Source organism: Callospermophilus lateralis, chromosome 20 (assembly GCF_048772815.1).
Source record: "Callospermophilus lateralis isolate mCalLat2 chromosome 20, mCalLat2.hap1, whole genome shotgun sequence".
Lineage (NCBI taxonomy): Eukaryota > Metazoa > Chordata > Mammalia > Rodentia > Sciuridae > Callospermophilus > Callospermophilus lateralis.
The window spans coordinates 2,230,910-2,255,904 of record NC_135324.1 but is presented as its reverse complement, the minus strand read 5'-3'; the positions used below and the strand labels follow the sequence as shown (position 1 = coordinate 2,255,904).

General features: G+C 37.0%; 1 protein-coding gene across 1 annotated transcript in view; it reads right to left on the bottom strand.

The window, feature by feature from the left end:
- Nucleotides 1–24,995, bottom strand: part of LOC143385698 (uncharacterized) — a 46,712-nt gene that overhangs the window by 2,594 nt on the left and 19,123 nt on the right. Inside the window, exon 4 of the mRNA XM_076841263.2 lies at nt 20,205–21,120. Within this exon, the coding sequence (XP_076697378.2) occupies nt 20,205–21,120 (916 nt within the window). The remainder of the gene's footprint in view (nt 1–20,204; nt 21,121–24,995) is intronic.

Genomic DNA, 24,995 nt, shown 5'->3' with positions numbered 1-24,995 from the left:
CCAGAGGGGTTGCCCCAATGTGCAGTGCCTCCAACAAGGTGTGGGCATTCCCTGTCCCCCACATCCTCACCAATTTATTGTTACAGTATTCTTGATAATTGCTATTGTGACTGGAGTGAAAGAGAAGCTCAGTACAGTTTTAATTTGCATTTCCCTAATTGCTAGATGCGTTGCCTTTTCAGTATTTATTTTTTTAAATATTTTTTTCTATTGGAGTCAGACCTTTACTCTATCCATTTATTTTCCTGGGGTGCTGAGGATGGAACCCAGGGCCTGCATGTGCTGGGCAAGCACTCTACAGCTGAGCCCCAGCCCCAGCCCTCATTTTTAGTATTTTTTACATTGGCTTCTCAGTGACAGCAGCCCAGGTATTTAGGGGACCAGTTTTGCTGCATTTGTGAAATGGGAACATTTCTCTTGAAGGAAGACTGAGAAGGTCAAGCCACATGCCCAGGATTCCAGGGATGAGCAGTACACAGTTGTCTTGCCCAGGATGAGGAGAAGATTATATGGCTGAGAAGAAGGAAAGACCCAGGGACACTCTGAGGCCAGAACCCCCCTTTCCCCATGAGGGAAATGATTAATTATTCTTGCTGTTAATTTTCTTCACCACAATGAGACATTTTCCTAAGCTACCAGTGCCACTAGATATGGGTCCCTGGATGGAGCTCAGATTTGTCTTGAGAGGCACAGAAAAGTGAATAACCAACCCAGTGGTTCCAATAACCAACAAGCTAGACCCTGGGCTCCTTGGGGACAAAACACTGGGTTTTACCCAATAATTAACAATCCAACAGCATCTGACACCCAATTAATGGGGGATGGAGAATTGGATCAGTGGGTGTGGGGGTCTGTGGGGGGCCAGCTGCAGGATCTTGCCTCTGGGGTGCACTCCTTGCATCTGAGAGGTTTTTCAACACCAATGAGATAAGCAGAGTGGCGAGAAAACTGGAAAAACCTTCTGTAATGTTCTAGCCAGGAAGATTCATGAACACTTTAAAAGCATCTTAATGTTTACCCTCGGTCAAATAGGCCTCAATCAGAAGGCAACCATTTGACAATAGCTGTCAACATGAAAAGTTCCTGAAATCTGCTGGTTTGTGGACCCCGTTTGTGGATGACTGCAAAAACCATATGAGTCCATGGCTAAATACATAAGTAAAAATAGAAATCTAATAATGAGCATTCTCTGAAGACTTCCTTCCTGAAAACGCTGCGCTATAAGCAAAGGACAAGGTTTGGTAGCCCATGTCTGTAAGGCCAGGCATTTGGGAGGCTGCTGCAGGAGGATCTCAAGTCGGAGGCCACAGTTGGCCTCTTAGCAAGACCCTGCCTCAAAATCAAATATTCAAAGCTCTGATACTGGGTGAGTCTTCATGAGCAACCGAGGGTCAGAGTCCCTGTTTCCACGGTGTCCCTGATCATGTCACCTTGACACATATCAGTAGGTTCTCGGGGATAGTTCAGAACACAGTTCACAAAGCACCTGGACAAGGAGCAGAAGCGTGATCTGGGCCATTTTCTCGTGCCTGGCTCTTGCTTTGGTCAACAGCATCATCTCCACCTGCGTCTTTATTGCAGCGAGCTCCTGGGGCCACGTGCCCCCCTGGGAAGCATTAGCTTATTGAAACACCATAGCACCATCTTCAGACTCCCACTCTCAGTCCCGTGGACACAAATTCATCCTTCCTTTCTGATGTTCTGTGTCGGTGGCTTGCCTTCTTTTTACCTTAGGATGCTGTGTGTGGGTGTGTGACTGCTGCCTTCCAACAGAACCCAGAGCGGTGGCTGGTGCCCACCTGTATTAATGAAGAGATCAAATGAAGTGAGTAAATAAGTAAAGCAGTAAAAGATCTGACACTGTTGCTGGTTGGGATCCCAGGGATACGGAGGTTGGGTGGTGTTTCTTGGCTCTTGTGTTCTTGCAAGAGAGGATTTTAGATAATACATAAAATGTGATCAAAGTAGAGCAAAGCTTATTGGCACAGAAATCACTATCAAGAAGTGGGGAGGAAAACAGTGAGGCTTCTCTGACATCTCTAGGACTCACACCCGATTGGCTCCTCAAGTTTATGGGAGATGCTGTGGGTGATTCCAGAGGCCTGCCCATGGACCAATCCCTAGTTCTTAACGGGAAGTAGGATGACATCGTGTTTGTAGGTTCCTAATCCACATGGTCTTGTCCAGAGACAGCAAAGCAAAACCTGTGTGTGTGTGTGTGTGTGTGTGTGAAAGAGAGAGAGAGAGAGAGAGAGAGAGAGAGAGAGAGAGAGAGAGAATTTTAATGTAATAAAAGTTTTATTATGGCAGCTATTATGAAGACAAACAACAATAAGTGTTGGCGAGGATGTGGGGAAAGGGCACACTCGTACACTGCTGGTGGGACTGCAAATTGGTGCAGCCAATATAGAAAGTAGTATGGAGATTCCTTGGAAATCTGGGAATGGAACCACCATTTGACCCAGGTATCCCTCTCCTCAGTCTATACCCAAAGGACTTAAGAACAGCAACCTACAGGGATACAGCCTCATCAATGTTTATAGCAGCACAATTCACAACAGCTAAACTGTGGAACCAACCTAGATGCCCTTCAGTGGATGCATGGATAAATAAATGCATTATATATACACAATGGAATGTTACTCAGCAACAAGAGAATAAAATCATGGCATTTGCAGGTAAATGGATGGAGTTAGAGATGATAATGCTAAGTGAAATTAGCCAATCCACAAAAAAAGCAAATGCTGAATGTTTTCTCTGGTATAAGGAATACCACTCATAGTGGGGTAGGGAGGGGGAGCATGGGAGGAAGAGATGAATTCTACATAGGACAGAGGAGAGGGAGGGAAAGGGATGTGGCAGGGGATTAGCAAGGATGGTGGAATGAGGTGGTTATCATTATCCAAAGTACATGTATGAAGACATGAATTGGTGTCAACCTACTTTATATACAAACAGTGGTATGAAAATTGTGCTATCTATGTGTAATAAGAATTGGAATGCATTCTACTGTCATTTAGTTTTTTAAAAAATCAGTAGGAAAAAACTTATAAAAATTTAAGATGATATTCTAAATATATAAATACAACTCTCAAGTCACCTTGGTCTGCACTGCCCAGCCCTAATTGGAGATTTTCTGGGATCAGTAGGAAAATAGGGGCACATCATACTACCTGAGAGGACCCTCCCTCTTGAGAGTGTCCCTGTTTACCTTCCCTATGCCTTTAAATAAACTAATACCTGAAAGAAATAGTAGTTAGCAGATGCACACTAGTGATAGGAACAGGAGTTGACATGGCAAAGATCCAGGACAACTCTAGGTCACTTTGGCCTGGAACGGTTCTAACATATTTGATGGTCAGGAGCAATCATCCTGTCTCCTTGAGTTCTGGAATCTGGTCTGTCAAAGTGTCCCAAAACATGTCCCCTCCAGGGTAATTTGATAGATAGATAGATAGATAGATAGATAGATAGACCGACCGACCAAGGCATGGAGGAGCTGCATCTTTGAGAACCGATTATGTATCACCCTGTAGAGTTCCCTAATAATTTTGCATTTGAAAAATACAATCACTGGCTTATAAAATTTAGTATCCACTGGTAGGCCAGGTGTTAGATTTTCAATGGAAATGGAAAAAAATGAGAGACCAATATTGTGTGACCAGAAACTCGAGAAAACCTTATTCACGGGCCATAAATCATCTTTCAAAACCAGTGAACACTTTACCAGTTTTCTAAAAGAAACATAAAAACAAAAACAAAACAAAAAAACCCCACTGTGTGTTCTGCTCAGAAAGGGGAATGGAATCTTCTGGAATGGAGGAGGAGTTTGAAGGTCAAGACTTCCTGAGCTTCTAAATCTATTCTGTCCCCATTTTTTATTTTATTAGCGGTGAGGTCTTTTTTTTTCTCCATCTGCTTCCCCAAGCATTAAGTGTTTCCCCATCTCAACATCTGCCCATGCCCCTGTGTCCCCAGAGGTTCTGCCTGTCCTCTTTGCCACCCCACCACTCACGGATCTGCCTGTCACCTGCTGCTTTCTCTGACCCTCTACTTGCCTCTCTCTCTGGTCCAGATGTTATTGGAATTCCTACAACATATTTCTAATCCTTTTCTAGACAATCTGCCCTGAGTGTTCTCCAGGGATTGGAAATACCTGTGGCCACATGCCTGGATTCTGTTCCTAAGGTCTCAAACCCTGGTGGATGGGAAGGATTGGAAAATGATTTGCTCATGTACCAAATAAATGTACAGACTTTCTCCCAAGTAATGACAATGGTATAACAGCTTCTTACATAGCAGTTACTTTGTACCAGTTTTTAAAAAAATATTTTTAGGTGTAGATGGACACAATAACTTTTTTCTATTTATTTATTTTCAGGTGTTGCTGAGGATCAAACCCAGTGCCTCCCAAGGGTATGTGAGCACTCTGCCACTGATCCCCAGCCCCAGCCCTGTATCAAATTGTATTAGTAACCAGAGATTATTTAAATTACAGGAGGAGGTGAGCAGGCTGTCTACAAACTTTATACACAAATTGATGAATTTTGCTATCCTTTGGGGATTGCTGGCCTGGAACCTATGCTGAATAAAAACTGCAAGACATCTCCATCGCTGGACTCAGTCTTCATTTCTCTCCTCCTACAAACTTGCTTTTTATCTGGGTTCTCACATTTTGTCACCAAGAACTTTGATGTGGCCTTTGACTCCTTGTCCTTGGCCAGATATCCATTCTATTACTTGCAATCAACTTCACCTGGAAGTTTTTCTGTAACTCTCTTCTCATTCATCACGGGTATGGACCCTTACTGGCTCTTTCTTAAACTGGTGGTTGGAGGGGGAACAAAAACAAAACAAAAACAACTCATCTCTGACTTCTTGACTTCAACCCTTATCATTGAAAAGAATCATTATTTTTATCATTAAGGAAAATGAACTGAGCCAGGCAGAGTGGTGCCTGCCCATGATCCCAGCAACTTGGGAGGCTGAGGGGGAGGATCATGAGTTCAAAGTCAGCCACAGAAACTTAGGAATAAGCAACCCAGTAAGACCCTGTCTCTAAATAAAGTATATATTAAAAAGGGGGGAGACTGGGGCTGTGATTCAGTGGTTAAGTAGCTCTGGGTTCAATCCCTGGTGTCAAAAATAAATTTAAAAATGAGCAGAATTGACCACTGAAATTCCTTCTAAGAAGCTTTCAAACTCTCATAGCCTAGTATTTTTAGAGGTTGAAAAATGTTAGCCCAGGATTACGAGAAATATGTGCTCCTGCATGCATTACATGGTATGAGAATGAGGCTTAATTCTCCCATGGATGACGACTGTAGCATTTTCCTTTTGGAGAGAATAAGGACCTCCACTGGCTCCACATTATGCCCAGTGACTGATACCTCATCCCTCAGATCATGGTGGCAGTGTGTGTGTGGCGGGGGGGTTACCTTGCATTGTCAGATGAGATCAGGTTCCATCCTGGGAGTCAGGTATGCACCAGACTGCCTTGGTTACACAGGAGCCATTCTTAAGCACACTCTGGCATACAACCATACACTATGGAAACAGGTTCAACTTCCTTCCTGGTGGACATTTTAGCATTACAACGAAGTAGAATTGACTTCCTAGTCACTGGTACTTTCTCTTGAGGTTATTTGTGAAAGAGGTTCGTCCTAAACTTATGAAACACATCTCAACTTCGTGGGTCATAGTCTCATGGGAAATCATGTTTGCCATTAGGAGAGGGTCAAGGTGTGTCTTCTATTCTTAGGCTCCAAGTGCTAACAATGCAACATGGGCACAAACAGAATGTGGTGCATGAGTAATTGGAGAGATGTGGAGCACTATCATGACAGTCAGTCTCTCAACAAAGATGGCAACTGGACACTAACAGGAAGGTATTCCAAAAACAGTGTATCAATTGGGAAACTGCTGGAGAAGGCAGAGGCCCCTGCCCTAGAGGGCCGGGGTGCATGGAGTGAGATTGCATCATGCTCCTCAGAACACTTTGCAATTTAAAACTCATGAGTTGCTCATTCTGGAATTGTCTATAGTTTACAGAAAGGAAACCATGGGTAAGAGGAACTATGAGAGTCGAATTGCTGTAAAACAAATACCAAGAGGCAATCTCGTGAGTGGTCAGAGAGAAACAGTTGTTCAGGTACAAGACAGCATTAGTGGGTTTCCCTAGAGAATCCAAGAAGCTGGAAGGTAGTGGGAGGACATGATGAAACTTGTTTTTTAACCATCAATAATTTTATACGTTGCTAAATTGTTCTTCAAAATATAAAGGGAAATTTGTGTAATTAAATGTTTGTGATGAGTAAACAACTCTTCCAGAAATGCCAATAGAGCCATCAAGGTTAAAGGAAATGATAAAAGACAGAAACTTGAGTCCACATAAAATAATGAGAAATAATGGTAGATGTAACTCAGTAGCTCAATATGGTAGCTAAGTACAGTCAGTGCCATGGAGTATTTAGTTTCTAACTCTTTTCTATTGGTTTTAAAAATATAAGTGTAAAATATTGTACTCTATATGGGTAATAAGAATTGCAATGCATTCCACTGTTGTGTATTTAAAAAAAATAAAATTTAAAAAAATTTTTAAAAAATAAATGAGTGTTAAAATAACACTTAGAACACAAAAATAACACTTAGAACCAAACATTGATGCTGAATGACTACAAGACTCCATTCTTTTATTGCTGTCAGGAAATACCTAAGGCGGAGTAGTTTATGATTAAAAACTCCTTTAGGTCACAATTTTAGGGTCTGAGAGTCCAAGATAAAGGGATGCCATCCACTTGGCTTCTGGGGAGTACCCACTTTGCTCCCTTCCAACATGATGGCTGTCATCAGAGTGGGGACAAATGGAAGAGGAAAAATCATATGTACCAATATGAGCCACAGATCAGAGAGGGGCAGTCTTGATTTTTCATAACAAATCATTTTCTCATAAACTCATTCCAAGAGACTAAGGTCCATTCCTTCTGAGGGTGGTGTCCCCAGTGACTGAATTAACACCCAGTAGACAGCACATTTGAAAGGTTCCCCTGCCTCAGTGCTACTATAATGAGGACCAAGTGTCCAAAAGCTAAGCTTGTTTGGGGACAAATGATATCCAAGGCATAGAAGACACACAATGCATGAATTTATAGTCTATGACAAAGATAAAAACCAGGACTGAGGGACAAATCTGTAAGATTAGCAAAACTTTTCTATACAATTGAAACTAATTTGGCATGAATAAAAACTAATTCTCATAAATTTAAAACGTTAGAGCTCCCAGAACCATCACTAAGGAAAAACTAATCATGTGCCAAAAGAAGAAAATAAAAATGGTACAGAAGAAAACTGAATCATTAAAAGGCAATAATGGGAAAATTGATGTACCAAAAACATGTAGGTAGAAAAAAAGTGGCAACATAGAAATAGCATTTTATTCATTACTATTACTTTTTTCATTACTATTACTACATATGGATCCAATTTATTCAAATTTTAGAAAGTATATTGATCAAGTTGGGCATGCAGCACACCTCTGTGACTCTTGAAACTCAGGAGGCTGAGGTAAGAGGACTCCAAGTTGGAGGCCAAATTCGGTGACTTATGGAGAGCCTGTCTAAGTCATCATCATCTGGGCACAGTGGCACAATGCTGTCACTAAGCTACTTGTGAGACTGAGGATAGGGGATCACAAGTTTGATGCTGGCATCAGCAACTTAGCATAACACTGTCTGAAAAGAAAATATAAAAATATTATAAAGTGGCTGGGGAGGTAGCCCAGTATTACACTCTTGGGTATAAGACCTAGAACCAAACAAACTTATTCTGCTGTCTACATCAGATTCACTTTAGATTCCAAAACAAAGTTGGGATAAGAATAAAGAGTGTTAAATAAAAATAGCAATCAGGACCCCACCCCAGTGGTTCAGGTCTATAATCCTAGTGACTTGGGAGACTGAGGAAAAAAGGATCATAAATTCAAAACTGCAGGTGGTAAAAATAGAGTTCCTCTTGGTGGAATGGTCTGGCTGCAAAATAAAAGCTAAGAAAGGTAAAGCAGAAAAAAACCCCACAGGATACAGAAAGTAATTTTAAAAGCAGGGGCAGGATGGGCTAGCCTATCTTAGGGATGAAGCTTCCACACTCAAAAGAGCAAAATGGAGCCCATGTTCGCCCTATTTATATCAGGGAATAGCAAAGGTTTTCCATGGAATGTTCTTTGCCAAACAAGGTAGAGGAGGGCTTTGCAGTTCCCAATGGGTTATGCCCAACTCCAAAGCTACAAGAGGGGTCTTCCTAATAGAGCAGAGATAGGGTCATGTGCCTTGGGCAATCTAGTGCACTCTGGGGAGCTGCAGATAGTTCTCAAGGTTAGACCTAAATCTCTGTGGTTCCATACCCAGAGAAGACCCTCAAGTAATTCACAGGTGGCACCCTTCATAGTCCCCCTTTTTACTTTGCAATAGAAAATGATGAGCCAATATTTCAGGTTCTTGGAACCTTGTTCTGAGGGAGAGACAACCTATTATCACAATACAAAAAAGAACTAGTAGCAAACATCTCATTCCAATAACATACCATGCAGAGTGTTTCAGCATGTTTCCAGGGTTGAAGCCATTTCATTCTTGAAGTTTTTCCAGTTAGAGAGTTAGGATCCATAAGATAAATTTTGCTTGTTTCAATATCCTGGATGTTGTGATGTAACTCCATAAGATCCAGGCTATTATTATTGGTATACCAAATGCTCATTAGATGATTTAACCTTTTCCCAATCCCATAGGGAAGCCTTATATTTGGCTACAGTAACAGAGACCTTCATAATCAGATGGCATTTAAACCTTTCCTTAAACTTGAGAGCAGAAAGCTCATTATCAATATTTATGACAGAAGTTTCTAAGTCATTCAATTTAGTTTCAATATTTTCATCAACATTTATGATCATTGAGGGCTTTGGAAGTATTTTGAGCCAAGTGATTAAGAAAATTTGCATGTTGAATATTCTGAGATATAGCCACTGAGGCTGTAACTGTAGAAGCAATAAATGAAATTAAATGACATTTTAAAAATTATGACGAAAAATTATGAGTCCAAGAGCTCACTTAAGTCTGGTCAACTGAACATGCCTCTGTTGTAAAACCTGAACACCAGCATCAGCATACCATGGCTCTGAAATGTTAAATGGTAGTAAGACAAAGGAAGGCTGGTGAAGGATTAATGTTCCTTTCCCTCTGTTATATCTAGTGGTGCAATTAGGTAAATTGCAGTTTTACAGGCTACAAGATATTTATCATCCTTTCTCTTAACTCTTACATTTCCAGTAATTAAAGCATAAGGAGATTGAACCAAGCCTGCAACCATACCAGAAACCCTCTTTACACCCCCTGCCTACAAAGTCAAGCATAGAGCTGTCAGTGTAATATAGGAAATCTGAGGCTGCAATTAAGCTCCAAACATCTTTTTGGATACCGCCTTCATTGAAGGTTTGGATATTACCAACAAAACCTCAGGGGATCATGGCATCCTTATGTCTTTTGTCAATTCTTGCAGACCAGTCTAAAGTATGTCTACTATTTCTAGAACCTTTTTGTTGTACTGGCAAGACTTTTGCACAGTCTATCCATTTAGGAATGGTGCCAAATTCTATTGCAGAATGATTACGACAGTAAGGTATTGGCAGACGTTCTGTGGCAATGACTGGCTTGTTATGAGAAAGTCCCATTTTAATAACTATTTGGACATACTGCTTAGAGTCCCAGGGTCCAGTACGATTGGCTCATCTAGACCCCTCCCATATGCTGTCTTTTCTTCAAAAGATACCCCTAGATATCCAGCATGATTATCATGGGACCAATATATACATAGTTGTCCACTGTAACCAGTATAACTAAATCCAGTCACAGGGTTGGTTGTAATCTGAGTACCTGTAAAACCACATATTACATGAATATCATTAGTAAATACTGGGATGGATTCTCTGGTCCACACCATGGGGTGTACCAAAGATGGGTCTGGAACATATGTCCAGTTGGTTTCTTCCTGGACTGCATTTACTGGACAGCTCAACAGAGCTAACATGGCCACAAACATTGTGGCTGCAGAGTTAGTTCCTCCTTGTGTCAAACTATCTGTTCATGTTGTAGCATTAGATTCTCCAGTTGTTTCCATGATGGTAGATTCAACTTTCAGTCTCTCTGGGCCTTCTTTATCCTTTTCCTCCTATATAGCTTGCACTTCCTGCTGCGGGTCAGGGCTGACATCTCTGGATCAATCCTCAGTCATCTGAACCTCGGTTCTAGGTCCTTCATGTCTGATAGCATGTTCAGGTACCCCAATAGGATGAGAGGCATGTTCTGGGAAAACACAAGATGACCTCTACCCCACATTATCACTTAATCTGATCCTTTCTGTTGTTATGTTTATAAATCATTCCACCAAGCTTGAACCAAGGATCCTATTGCCATGGAAGATGTGTCTTTCAGCTGCAGTGTGACTATTAGAGTCACAATTTAAAAAAAAATTAAAACAAAGCATGATTAAGGTTATTTTGGGGGGCCTTATCCCCCCTTTTTTGTAACTGTAGCTTAAGAGATAAATGAGCTCATTCTACAATGGCTGGACCTTGAGGCTTATGGGGAATACCTGCTTTATGATCAATAGAAAATTGATGGCAAAACTGCCATCAGATTGAAATTGATAATACTCCAATCTGTAAAGGACATCCTAATGCTGCACAAGTAGCTAGACAGTGAGAAATAACATGTTGAGTATTTTCTTTTACACAGGCAATGTCAAAAATAAATTTAGAGTAAGTATCAAAAATAACATGAACTTAATGCTGTTTGCCAAATTGGCCAATGTGAGTTACGTCCATTTGCTATAACTGATTTGGTCATAAACCATGAGATTAACCTCAATTGGTGAAGATAAAATATGTATAAAACATTGAGAGATTTGATGAACAATTTGACAAGTTTTTCCCCAGGAATATTAATTTTTTATGTAAAGAAGCAGCATTCTGATGATGTAAAGAATGTGAGGCTTATGCACAATCATATAAAAATAGTTATTCACAATCGGCAACAAGTTTATCAATCTTATCATTACCTGATTCTAAAGGGCCTGGAAGATTAAAATGTGCCCTTATATGGCTAATGAAACATGGATGGTGACACATTTGAATTGTCTTTTGTAAGGTCTGAAACAAATTAAATAACTCTTGCAAAGGTGTGTTCCCAGTAGTTTATGTTTCAATATTTTTTGTGACTCCAACTGCAATATAAACTATCAGAATAAATATGGATTGACTCGTTTGCAAAATGAATTAAAGCCCAAATGAGAGCTTAAATTTCTGCTCATTCTGCAGAAGTATATGATGTCTGTATTATCTCTGTATGAACATAGCTATAGAAACCTGCTTTTCCTGAACTCGATCCATCAGCAAATACTGTTAGTGCTCCAACTATTGGTTAAGCACATACAATTTTCAGGAAAAGTAAATGTAGTCACAAGAGCAAACTGAATAATTTTATCATGAAGTTAATGGCTTTCCATTTGACCAGGGAAATTAGCAAAAGCTATCAGACAGGTATTAGAAGATTGCCAAAGCCAATCATGCTCTTGTGTAAAAAAAGTTGCAAAAATAATATTAGGCTATGACCCAACTATCTGCAAAACTCGTTTTCTTCCTTTAATAACTAACTGAGCAATAAAGCCATGGAATAGAGTTGATGAATTTTGAGGAGAATGAGGTAGGCAAGGCCACTCAATAATTCCCAATTATTACCACATTGCTCCTGTAGGGGTATGAACAGTGGGAAATGTTAATATACAGGCTCTTGTGGATTAACTCTAGTAAGCTGTGCAGTCTTCATGGCAGATTCAACCTTTGTTATGGCAATCCTTTCTTCTGCCAATTGTTGATGAGAAGGAAGAGAAGGCTCTCCCTGTCCAATCTGGACCAAAGGACACAAATATGCAATGGCTAGTTTTAAACTTGGTCACAGCCAATGAATATCACCTAGTAACTTTTAGAGGTCATGTGCCTTGGGCAATCTAATGTGCTTGGGGAGCTGCCCATAGTTCCTAAAGTTAAATCTAAATCTCCATGGCTCCATACCGAGAGAAGACTCCCAAGTAATTCATGGGTGGTTCCTTGCAACTTAGTGAGGCCCTACCTCAAAATAAAACATAAAAATGGCTTGGGATAGCTCTCAGTGGTAAAGGGCTCCTGGGAAAAACCCGCAATACAAGACAAAACAAGAAAATAAAAACAATAAAGAAAACAGCTGGAGAACTACACAACTGTCAGATAAAATCAGCTGTAACAGAAATTGTTAGATAGTGGCAAGAACATTATATATACTTGTAATTACATATATTAAATTATATATATGATATATCTGCATATTTATAGTAAAAATTAAAATATATAATACATATCAATAGAGTGGGCAATCTCACAAACTAAGTTATGAATGTATACATGTCAAAAAACAGTGTTGCAAAATATGTGAATTGAAAACTATCAGGATTAGAGAAAGAAACATTTCTACAAAAAGGGGGTGGATAATTTGTGATATCCCATCCCACTTTCAAGAAAGAATGAAATGACTAGTAAAAAGTCCATGAAAACAAGACGACTTGAACTACACTAGGTCTAGAGGACTATACAGAATATTCTGCCGCAAAGAGTAGACTACACATTTTACTCCAGTGTATAGGAAACATTGTACAGAACTTGTCATTTTAAAGCCATAAAAATGTTAATAAATTTAAAAGCACTGAAATCAGGACAAGTATCTTTTGTAACTACAATGAAATTTTAAAATTTTTAAAAAAAAAACAGAAAATTTAAAAATCTGCTAACATGTAGCAATTAGATAGTGTACTCTTTAGGAAGAAAAAATAGAAAATAGTTTAGGTGGATAAAAATGAAAGAAAACATGCCTAAACTTATGAGGTGCAGCTAAAGTAGCTCCCAGAAGAAAATTCATAACTACAGAAGCCTACATTATAAAATAAATAAGATGTTGAGCAGCAAAATACAACAAACAAAAACATGAATTTACACAGTAAGTAACTAGACAAAGAGAAGCAAGCTGTAATCAAATTGCACAGATCATAAATTTTAATATAGGATTAACTAAGAATAAAAGAAATAGACAGAAGAAAGAATTAAGAAAATATCTTGATTGCTCAAAAGATTTACAAAATTGATTGTTCAATTAACCAAGAAAAAAGAGATTGAGAGAGTACTCAAGTTAATAAAAATCAAAAATAAAAGTGAGACAATCAAAGCAGACTCCACAAAAAATTTAGAAAATTTTAAGAGCATATAATGATCAACTGAATGAACAAATGCCTATAAAAAAATCCATCAAAACTGACTTAGACATAGAAAATCTAAAAAAACTTAATAAGAGACTGAATAAGTATAAACAGAATAAAAACATCCATATCAGAACTGAGCATGGTTGGCGCACACCTGTATCCCAGTGACTTGGGAGGCTGAGGCAAGAGGATCGTGAGTTCAAAGCCAGCCTTAGCAAAAGCAAGGCACTGAGCAACTCAGTGAGACCCTGTCTCTAAATAAAATACAAAATAGGGCTGGGGATGTGATTCAGAAGTCAAGGGCCCCTGAGTTCAATCCCTGGTACCCAACAACAACAACAATCCATATTAGAAATGTGAAGTGAACCTATCAAACTATATCTAACTCTAAGAACAGATAGATGGCTTTATGTGAATTAAATCCTAAGCTCTCTATGAAAGAAGTATTTAGATAAAAAAGTTCAGCATTCGTGCAAGATATAGCTCCATTATATCAATACAATTTTTGTAGCTGAGCAATAAATATTCAAAGCAAAATTATTAAAAAATTCCTTTTATGGTAGAATCAAACATTAAATACATAGCAAAAACTTACAAATGTGTCTTGTAAGCAGAAAATACTATAGAAAATGTTTAAAATAATAAATAGGCATCAACTATTTATTGATAAGATTAATGTTGCTAAAATGGTAAAATGCAAGTTGATTTACATACCAATGTAAACCTTAGCAAAATTCCCACATGTCATTTTTGAAAAAGATTTAATGGTAAGCCTAAAGTAAATATGGAAGTTCAGTCAACCTCAAATACCAAATATAGGTTTTTTCCAAGAAAAATATAAAGCACAAAATTGGAAGACTCACACCTCCCAATTTTAAAGCTCAGTATTAAGTTTCAGTACTCAAAGAAACTGAATCCCTATTCCTCAACCTGTTCAAACTCAATTCAAAAGGGGTAACTACAAAATAAACAAGGGAAAGCAATTTAAGACTCTGGTAAGGACAACAAATGTTTTAGACAGAATTTTAAAATCACAGAATAAATAAATAAATAAATAAGGCATTAAACTAAAATTCTGATGTACAGAAAAGAAGAAAAAGTAGAATCCCTATAAAATGGCAGAAAATATTTGCCCAGTATGCATTTGATACAAGCTTCATATTTAGAATATGTAAAGAACAAAAAATTTATAACACCAAACAATCAAAAACTAAGTAATGCCATTCAAGTGGGAAAATGAAGTAGACAGTTTTCAAAAGAAGAAACAAAAAGTTCCAGTAAACATATAGAAAAATGTTCCATATATTAGCCTTCAGGAAAATGCAAATCAAAAATACAATGAGGAGGGCTGGGGAAATAGCTCAGTTGGTAGAGTGCTTGCCTTGCATGTGCAAGGCCCTGGGTTCAGGCCCCAGCACCACAAGAAAAAAAAATACATGAGGTATCACCACACCCCAGTCAGAATGAATAACTTAGAAAAGTGACAAACAGCGATGTGGATGTGGAGAAAAATCAACACTTATGCACGGGTGTGTAGCCGATGTGGAAAGCTGTGCATATTACTCAAAAAAGTAACAATAGTTGGGATCATGGCACACAACTAATCCCATATATTTAAGAAGCTAAAGGAGGAGGACTACAAGATTAAGGCCAGCTTGTGCAAGTTCAAGGTCAAACAGTGCAAAACCCTGTCTCCAATAAAAAGAAATGCTGAGGGACCAGGAATGGTGATAAATGTCATGGGTCATTCAGAGGGGCTTCCCACATGTCTGTCCTTCTTTCTTTGAAAAAGCAGGTGGTGGGTCATTATTTTGAGTCCCTGAATTCTTCTTCATCTGGCACAAAATCCTACAATTACAACACAAGAGAGAATTAGTAGCAACGAGAACAATACAATGATATACCATGCAGAGTGTTTAAGAATGTTTCCAGGGTTAAAGCTGTTTAATTCCTTAAGTATTTGATCAGCTAAAGAAGTAGGATCTGAAAAATCAATCTTACTTTTCTGTATATCTTGAATCTGATGATGCAGCTCCAAAAGATCCAAGCTGTTATCATTCTTCTGCCAAATATCCAACAAATGGTTTTGAACCTTCTCCCAATACCATTAAGAAGCATTGCATTGGGCAGCAATAACACACACATACTTATAGCTAGCATGACATTTAAGTCTTTCCTTGAATTTCAAAGTGGAAAGCTCATTATCTATATTCATGACAGCAGCCTCTAAGGCATTTAGCTTGGTCTCAATCTTTTCATCAACATTTATTTGATTGTGAAGAGTGTTGGAAGTATTCTGAGCCAAATTATTAAGAAAATTTGCATGTTGAATATTTGAGATATAGAAACCGAAGCTGTGACCATGGGAGCAATAAAATGAACCAAGGGAAGAACTCCCACTATTGTGAGCCCAAGAGCATACTTAGATCTCACTAGCTGGGCATGTGTTTGTTGTAAGACTTGAAAACCAGCATCAGCCTACCATGGTTCTGAAATATTTCCTGGTAATAAGACACAAGAGGGCTGATGAAGTATCATCGTTCCTTTTTCTCTATAATTTCTGGTGATACAATTAGTTAAATTACATTTACTACATGTTACAAGATATCTATCATCTTCCATTATTAACTTTTACATTTCCAGTAATTGAAGCGTAAGGAGATTGAATACAGGCCTATAAGCCATAGCAAGAATCTTCCTTCTAATACTTGCTTACAAAGTCTGGTAAAGGTTTGTCAGTAAAATGTAAGAATTCTGAGGCAGCAATTAAGCACCAAGCATCTTTCTGAATTCCACATTCACTGAAGGTCATGATGTCAATAAGTATGGAGACTCCTTGCAAAACCAGAATGGAACCACCGTTTGACCCAGCGATCCCTCTCCTGGGACTATACCCAAAGGACTTAAAAACAGCATACTACAGGGACACAGCCACATTAAGATTTATAGCAGCACAATTCACAAAAGCTAAACCATAGAACCAACCTAGATGTCCTTCAACAGATTAATGGATAAATAAAATGTGATTATATATATATTCCCCCCACCAATCGAATATTACTTAGATTTAAAGATAAATGAAACTATGGCATCCGGTGGTAAATGGATGGAGTTGAAGAATATCAGGTTAAATGAAATAAGCCCCCCAAAACACATACACACACACACACACACACACACACACACACAAAGGCCAAATGTTCTCTCTGATTAGTGTATGCTAATTCACAATGAGGGGTGGGGAAAAATAGTTACTTTAGATTAAGTAGAGAGGAGTGCAGGGAGGGGACGGGATATGGGGATAGGAATGATAGTAGAAAGAAACAGACACAAAATATATGTGGGTGCTAAACAACTCAACAAGGGAGGGGGAGAGAATAGAAATTCAGTGGATTAGACAAAGTTGGAATGAAGGGAATAAAAGGGAAATAGGAATACAAATGACAGTAGGATGAATCAGACACAACTATTCTGTGTTCATATATAAATACACCACCAGTGAAGGTCCCCACCATGTACACCTGAAGAATGGAATGCTAACTAAAATGAGTTTTACTCCATGTATAATATGTCAAAATTTGCTCTACTGTCATGTATACCTAAAGAGAGTAAGAAATTTTAAAAATGATAAGGGAAAAATTGTATACAGAGAAGGTTTGTGAGTGAAAATCTCTTCAAAAGATGCTAATGTCATTAAGGTTAAATAAAATTATAAAAGACTACCTTGAACCCATAAAAATAATAAACAATGGTAAATAGAGTTGCCCAAGTCAGTCTGTGTAACATATATAATCACAAAATTTTTTGTTTACAACTCTTTTCTATTTGATTTAAAAAGCAGCACAAGAGAAATACTTACAAGTTGAGCAGAGAGGAAATATTACATAGCAGTGTTATGAATACTATGAATAGTGCTGTGTGCCCTCAAAAAAGCATTCTCAGTTTCCTTCTCCATGCAATAAAAAATCATGCAGTTGAAAGACACACTAGTTACTGATTAGATAACACATACATGTGTTTGTGACATTCAGTATGTGGGCAGCTGCTCAACTTGGCAGGTCAGGTCCAATAGATAAGGACGACACTCTCTTCACACCAGACAGTGTTTCCTTGAGTAATACCATGAAAGCAAGAGAGAAAGCAAAAGGAACAGACACAGGCAACTGTATAGCCAGACTAGGAAAACCCCCACACTGAACCTATGTACTGGGGAGTCCAAACAGCTTTTCAGGGTCCTGACTGGGAAGTGCTGGGCAGAGCATCCTCTCCACAGGTGAGAGTCTGGAGTCTTGTTCTAACTTGTATTGAAAGTGAAACCGAATAAATACAAGTTAGAACAAAGAAAACTTCATTCTAACATCTTGGATGACCTAGTGATCCCATGAAGAACACTACATGCTCCCAAGAACAGGTCAGATCCTAAAGGGAGTGATAGCCTTGAGATGACTCAATAAATTGGGGTTCCAATGACTGAGTGACCGAGCCAGATGCATTGAGAAATGGGCATTCTTTAGCTGTTTCATCAAGGATATGCAGACATTACGCAGTCACATGAAAAGGGAAGATCTTTATATTTTCCTTAGACCTCTAGGACTGATTCTTTCCTCTGGGCCTTATAAATAGTTAAAACTCTCATATGTAAAATGAAGCCAGTTTACTGCATAAAATAATGTGGACCTAAACATGAAACATAGAGATTTACACTTAGGAATAAAAAATGCTGTGAATATTATTCTCCTAGAACTTATCATTATATTTCAATATTTATTTTTCCCAAATAAAGTTAAATGCAATGTTTGTGGGTGGTGTTTTTTGACCCCAAAAGCTCACATATGAGAGAATAGTGTGTTTTTACTTTTTGAACAGGACTTGTAGATGAGAGTCTAGAGGTTTACTTCAATCAAAATTGTGTTTCTCTCTCTGTACAGTGTCATGGGCTCTTAGAGCTTTAAGATCTGAAGAGGGACAGGGTTAGTTTATAGTATCTTATAATTACTGGGTTGCACAGGGGTCTGGGAGACCATGACACATGCTATCTATCGTATAATCCATTAAGTATAACAAACATTACATTGTAAGTTACTAAGTAGAAAAAGGTCTTCAAAATCAAAATATATAATGAAATAAAAAATGTGGGGGCATAAATGCTCCTATAGTATGTCTTTTTCTTTTTACAGTCATCATTTTACATGTTTCTGGTTACACTTTTCTACTGGGTATCCAAGACTAAAGAGGTGGTCCCAAATTGGGATGTTTTTCCTACACTAGAGGTGAGTCTAGTCACCTCAGTGATGAACGTTATAGAATTCATGAGGAACTGCATGGTTTCTTCAATCCAAGAGTCAGGATGGGCCTGTGGACCATGTGGATTCCCCAGGAAACATTAAGACTATTTCCCCCTTCAGCAACCCTCCTTTATTGCCTGAATACGCACGTTGGCTCCTAGTCTCTTGGGTCTTTCTCCTCTCCCTGAATGGGAGCTTGTATAACTCTCCAGAGTTGTAGATCCCTTAGGGTGTTCTGCTACTCTATAAGGTGAAATGTTAAACTCATGATTCAAACTAGGGATATCTGGGCATTATTTTAGTATCCCTAGGTCCTTCCTATAACTCTCTTAATTTTCCCATAATTACAAACAAGAGAGTATATAATTTCCATAAATAATATTCTCCAAATAATACTCGATTAAACATATGAAATAATTAATGGAGACATTATAGCATTATTTACCCAATAGAATGTTTTACTATTGCATTGATCCATTAGCAAAGTGAATAGTGGGAGATGTGTGACCTAATAACATCATTAAATGCATGACAAGGTTTACATTAAGAAATTCACACTTTATTTAGTAACAAATTGCATCTGTAATGAAATACAAGTAAAAATGCTCTGTAAAACGGGCATGGTGGACCATGCCGTGACCCTAGGGATGTGAGAAGCTTTGCAAGTTCAAAGTCAGGCTCCATGACTTAGTGAGGCCCTATACAACTTAGCAAAACCTAACTCTAAATAAAAAAGAAAAAAAATCTGAGGATGTGGTTTACTGATTAAGTGTCCCTAAGTTTAAGAGGCTCTTAAAAATTTAAATTTTAAATTTCATATAAATCTTATGAGACTTCGGAAATAATCAACTCTGAGTATTATTATTTCTCCAGTTGTGAAAAATGAGACACTTTAGTAATTGTTGATTTATACTAAAATTATATCCTTTTAGGGATGCACAATTCTATACTTGTATTTCCTTATTTATACAATATCAGCTAAAGATTTTAAGAAAATTTTCAGCAAATGTCAAAAGCAATTACCCATTTTCCACATTTAAATGATTTTTTCCCTCCTAGGTCCCAAATACTTCAAGGGATGGGCTATAGATAAGAAACTTACTACAATCTTTATATTTGTCAAGGTGTTTTTGTAAATATTTTGCTGTTATCTAAGGTACACACTTTGGACAAATGCTACTCCACATTTGCTACAGATATGAGGTCAGAAATTTAAAAAATGTCAGAAATTTGAATACAGTCTTGGACACATTCTTTGGGTTTCTATATGCTATAAATCCTCCAGTGTTTTAAAAATGTTTGATCAATGGCCAAAAGATTTGCAAAAATTTTTCTCATGTCCTCTCACTCGTATGAATTCTGAGTTGCTGAGTAGGGTGTGAACAATTATTGGAGACTCTGTCACCTATTTTACATTTATATAATTTCTGTGCTATCATATCTCTGGTGTGAAATAGTGTTGAACTACTGTGAAATAAGGGTTGATTCATCCTTAAAGACACCGATGCAATGTTTTTATTGTAAAACTTCTCTCCAGTATAAAATCTATAATGTTTAGTAAGATGTGATCTTCAATATTAAAAGCTTTGCCATTCTTCACATTTATAGGACTTCTCTCTAGTATGGGTTCTCTGATGTCGAGTAAGTAATGATTGTTGATTAAAAGCTTTGCCACATTCTCTACATTTGTAGGGCTTCTCTCCAGTGTGGATTCTCAGGTGCTGAGTAAGTGCTATTTTTTGATTAAAACTTTTGCCACATTCTTTACAGCTGTAGGGCTTCTCTCCAGTGTGGATTCGCTGGTGCTGAGTAAGTGATGATTTTTGACTGAAACTCTTGCCACACAATTTACATTTGTAGGGCTTCTCTCCAGTGTGAATCCTGTTGTGGCAATAGAGATGTGAGTTTCTATTAAAACTTTTGCCACACACTTTACATTTGTAGGATTTCTCTCCAGTATGAATACTTTTGTGCCAATTACGCTGTGAGATGCTATCAAAAGCTTTGCCACATTCTTTACAGCTGTAGGGCTTCTCTCCAGTGTGAATTCGCTGGTGCTGAGTAAGTGATGATATGTGATTAAAACTCTTGCCACACATTTTACATTTGTAGGGCTTCTCTCCAGTATGAATGCTGTTGTGGGAATAGAGATGTGAGATGCTATTAAAAGCTTTGCCACACTCTTTACACTTGTAGGGCTTCTCTCCAGTATGAATCCTGTTGTGGCGATCAAGATTTGAGTTTCTATTAAAACTTTTGCCACACACTTTACATTTGTAAGGCTTCTCTCCAGTATGAATCCTGTTGTGGCAATCTAGATTTGAGTTTCTAGTAAAACTCTTGCCACACACTTTACATTTGTAGGGCTTCTCTCCAGTATGAATCCTGTTGTGGCAATCAAGATGTGAATTTCTAGTAAAACTTTTGCCACAAACTTTACATTTGAAGGGCTTCTCTCCAGTATGAATTCTCTGGTAATTTTTAAGGCTTGGTTTTTGACTGAAACCTTTGCAAAATTGTTTACATATGTAGGGCATCACTCCAGGGTGTGTATACTGGTGACAAATAAGATTTGAGCTTTTATTAGAAGTTTTGTCGCATTCTTTGAAATTGCATGGCATTTCTCTTATATGAACACTGTGATGTTGAGTAAAGCTCTTGAGTGCATTGCATTCTTCACATTGGTAGGTCTTCTCTGCAGAATAAATTTTTGGTGTTGAGTAAGAGTGAAAAATTTTTTAAGGCTTTCCCACACTTTTTATATTTACAGGTCTTTCCTTTAGTATAAATCCTCTGATACTTAACAAGTTGTAACTTTTCACTAAAAGTTTTTCCACATTCTTTAAATTTGTAGAATTTATCACTGTCATAGTATCTGCTGTGTTTAAAAAATATATCAAAGCATTTGCTTGCTCAATATCATCTATACTTATAGGGCTCTCTTTCTCTATAATTTTTCTTGTATTAAGCAAGCTCTGCACTGTGGTTAAGAACTCTTTCACATATCTTACACTTGCAGGTTTTGTCTTGGCTATGAATATTTTAATGAATACTAGTTTTTGATCACTGAAGCAAGACTTTCCTACATTTTTCATCTGGTAAATTTCCTTTAGAGAAAGACTAGGATTTCTCTATAGTCATAATTTTTATCACCAATGTAAATATACTGGTCATTACTCAGGGTAGAGACATGGCTTATTGTGTTACTTATAGCATTATCTATATAGTGCACTTTCCAGAAATGTGTATCAGAACTGTCATTGAGCAATAGTGGGGAAGTAGAAACTTTTCTACAATTCTTAATATTGTCCATTTGGGCACAAGGAGAAATTAATCTTTTGTTTCAGAAAAATGGACATTTTATAAAGAAGCTCCCAAAAGGATCACTTTTAGAAATATCTTCTCTGTGCAAATGTTTGAGTGGAATTTTAACTCAGTGCTACTTTTATAATTGGCCAAGTTAAAAACTGATGCATGGACTAGATTTCAAATTTTCCACATTGCCTTTCAGTTCTAAAATGGCTGTGGATTTATTCTTAAAGACATATAAAACTCCTAAAATAATTGGAATACATTGAATTTTTGTTTCAGATATTAATTGTCTCTGGTGCCTTTGACCATAAAATTTTTATCATAATAGGGACTACTGATTGATTTTGTCTATTATAATACAATTTTTGAACTTTACTCTCACCTATATTTTCCCATTGTTTTCTTGGTTGTAAATAGTCAAAGTAACACTTTCCATATCTTCCCTCTCTCTCTTTTATTCCCTGCTCTGGTGAAATTTCTCGAGGTTGATGAGTATTCATGGCTGAAATAAATAAAAATAACAAACATGTTTACTTACTTTACTGGGATGAGTATATTTTGCAAATCTAAGAAATTACAGCAAAAAATAACATCAGCAGGGGAGTGAATTATTAAATCCAAGTCCATCATTACTGTATAAATATATAAATCAAATAAAAATACACACAGAAAATTACTTTGAAAATTTTCCTAATCATCTTTGTGTTCACAGTATCCAAGATGAGTACATTACTATGGAGAGTAATATAGTAGAGAAAAATACATTGTGTTACACAATGATTTTCCTCCTTCAGAATATATTTTCAAAATCTACCAACTTTCTTCTGTTTCATTAAAAAATAAAAATATGAAATGTGAATATTTGGGGACTGTTCAAAAAGGGGTTCCTGCTTACCAACCGAAAAAAACATGGCTAAATCAACTGTAAGCAAGGTTATGAATTACTCAAAGGGAATAGTCAATTATCATTTAAAAGAAGTTTACTGAACTAAACCAACACACAAAAAACAGAATAAAAATTAGTCAAGAGTTGTTAATAGTAATAAGCAGAAAATGTAGGTTTAAAGACTTTCTTTAGAAAATGTCTGAAAGAGTCAGGGGTTGTTGTACATAGCAACATAGGAGGTTGAGATAGAGGATCAAAATATGAAGCCAAGACAAAGTAAAAAATGCAAAGTGCTAAATCGCCCTTAAATTTTCTTTCCAGTACTAATAAACACATCTCAGAAAATAGGAAAAATGAAACATCCAAGCAGCTCAGTTTTCTCCAAGTTGTAAAGACTCAAAGTAGGTTTTAACCCAAGTTTAAAAACTCACAATACTGAGAGCATCCAAGAGAAAAAGATGGGTCACCTAGAAATGTGTAACTATATAATTGTGAAATCCTTAGTCGAATCTTCACAATACAGGAAGGAATTCGAGTCTATCTATATTCAAGGAATGAAAGAATAAAATTATCAACCAAGACATTATATTCACAGCTACTACCTTTCAAAAGAGAAGGAAAATGAAGACTTTAAACATATAAAAATACACACACTATTCATCAACACTGGATTTGTTCTCCAAAAAGTACTAAAGGTGATCCTTCATAATAAAATGTAAGTACACAACATCATAAGTCTTATGAAATTTTAAACATTTCTTGGCAAAAACAATTCTATTTTATTGTAATGATGGGTCTCCAGACATGTAATTTTACAATAGAATTTGAAAGAAAAAAGCATAACAATACTGTCAATAAACATATATACCTGTAACATAATATAATTTTAAAAGGACACATAAATATATTCAGTTTTTTAATAAAGTGAAGTCAAGTTGATACTCATACAAAGTATGAGTAGGAGATTCTTCATTTTTATAGTTTTTTGTTGGCAAATGCAAAATTACAAAATTCTGATGAAAACAAAACTTGGGTATCTGAATTAACTCTAAATATTGCAACTGTAGGTAGTCTACAGGATACTCTAAATCTAAGAACACACACATACTGAAAGCAAAAGGATATAATAATGACACATACAAAAGTGATTGAACAAAACCTGGGCTGTCTACATTATAGCTCACAAAACATAGTTTAAGACAGTTATAGGACATAGAAGACGTTTTAAATTTAAAAAAAAAAACTTTGAAAAAAGGCAAAAGAGAGAAAAGGACCCTTTCCCTAGGTTCTGAATTAAGAGTAAAATACATTCGCTACATACTTCATACTTCCCAAACACACAAAGAAAACACTGAGAGGGTTGAATGAAAACAAAGAATCATTGTCATACTAAGAGACATAAATCCCCCCTTACCGAAAAGGGAAATAGAGTGAAGCAAAATGGTAATTGCTAAGCATAAGACTTTGAAAATATTTTGAAACTACTATAGACTTATAGAATTCCTGTTCTTAATCACAAGTGGGATATTATGCTGGTTAGATCAATTTTATATATTAAAACAAAGGTTAATAAATATTTAAGTGATAGTTATTTTGTAACCAACATGAAATAAATATTTGAAGTCAAAAGTGGTAGGTATTTTCAAAAATCCCTAAATATGTGTCAGTTGATTGAACACTCTTTTGCATGCTGTTGTTCAAAATTGAAAGATTAAATTTAAAGATGTTTATACTATACTACTTAAAGTTAACTAGAGGCTCCATGTAGTATTCATCAACCTACCATTGTTAAAAAAATTTTGCAGAGAAATTTATCCTTTAAATTGTATGAATATTCCCCAAAATAAAAATAAGACTATTTCCCTGCTAAAAAGAATATACTAAAAGTTACAGCATTCAATTGTAAATGCAAACATGGAGTCAGGTAGACGGAGTTCTTAGTGAGTGTGGCAATAAGCCCTCACATCAATAGCAAATTAAAAACACTGCACACCAGTGTTGTTAAATTGTTATTCAACAGAGCCATCATGGGGGATACAAACCAAATATCCCTTGAAAAGAATGATGGGCCATATTGGAATATGGAAACTATAGAACTTTGAAGTCAAATAATTTATTCTAATTATATATTTCACAAAATGTATGTACACTAGGTTAACTGAAATGTCACAGAAAGAATACTA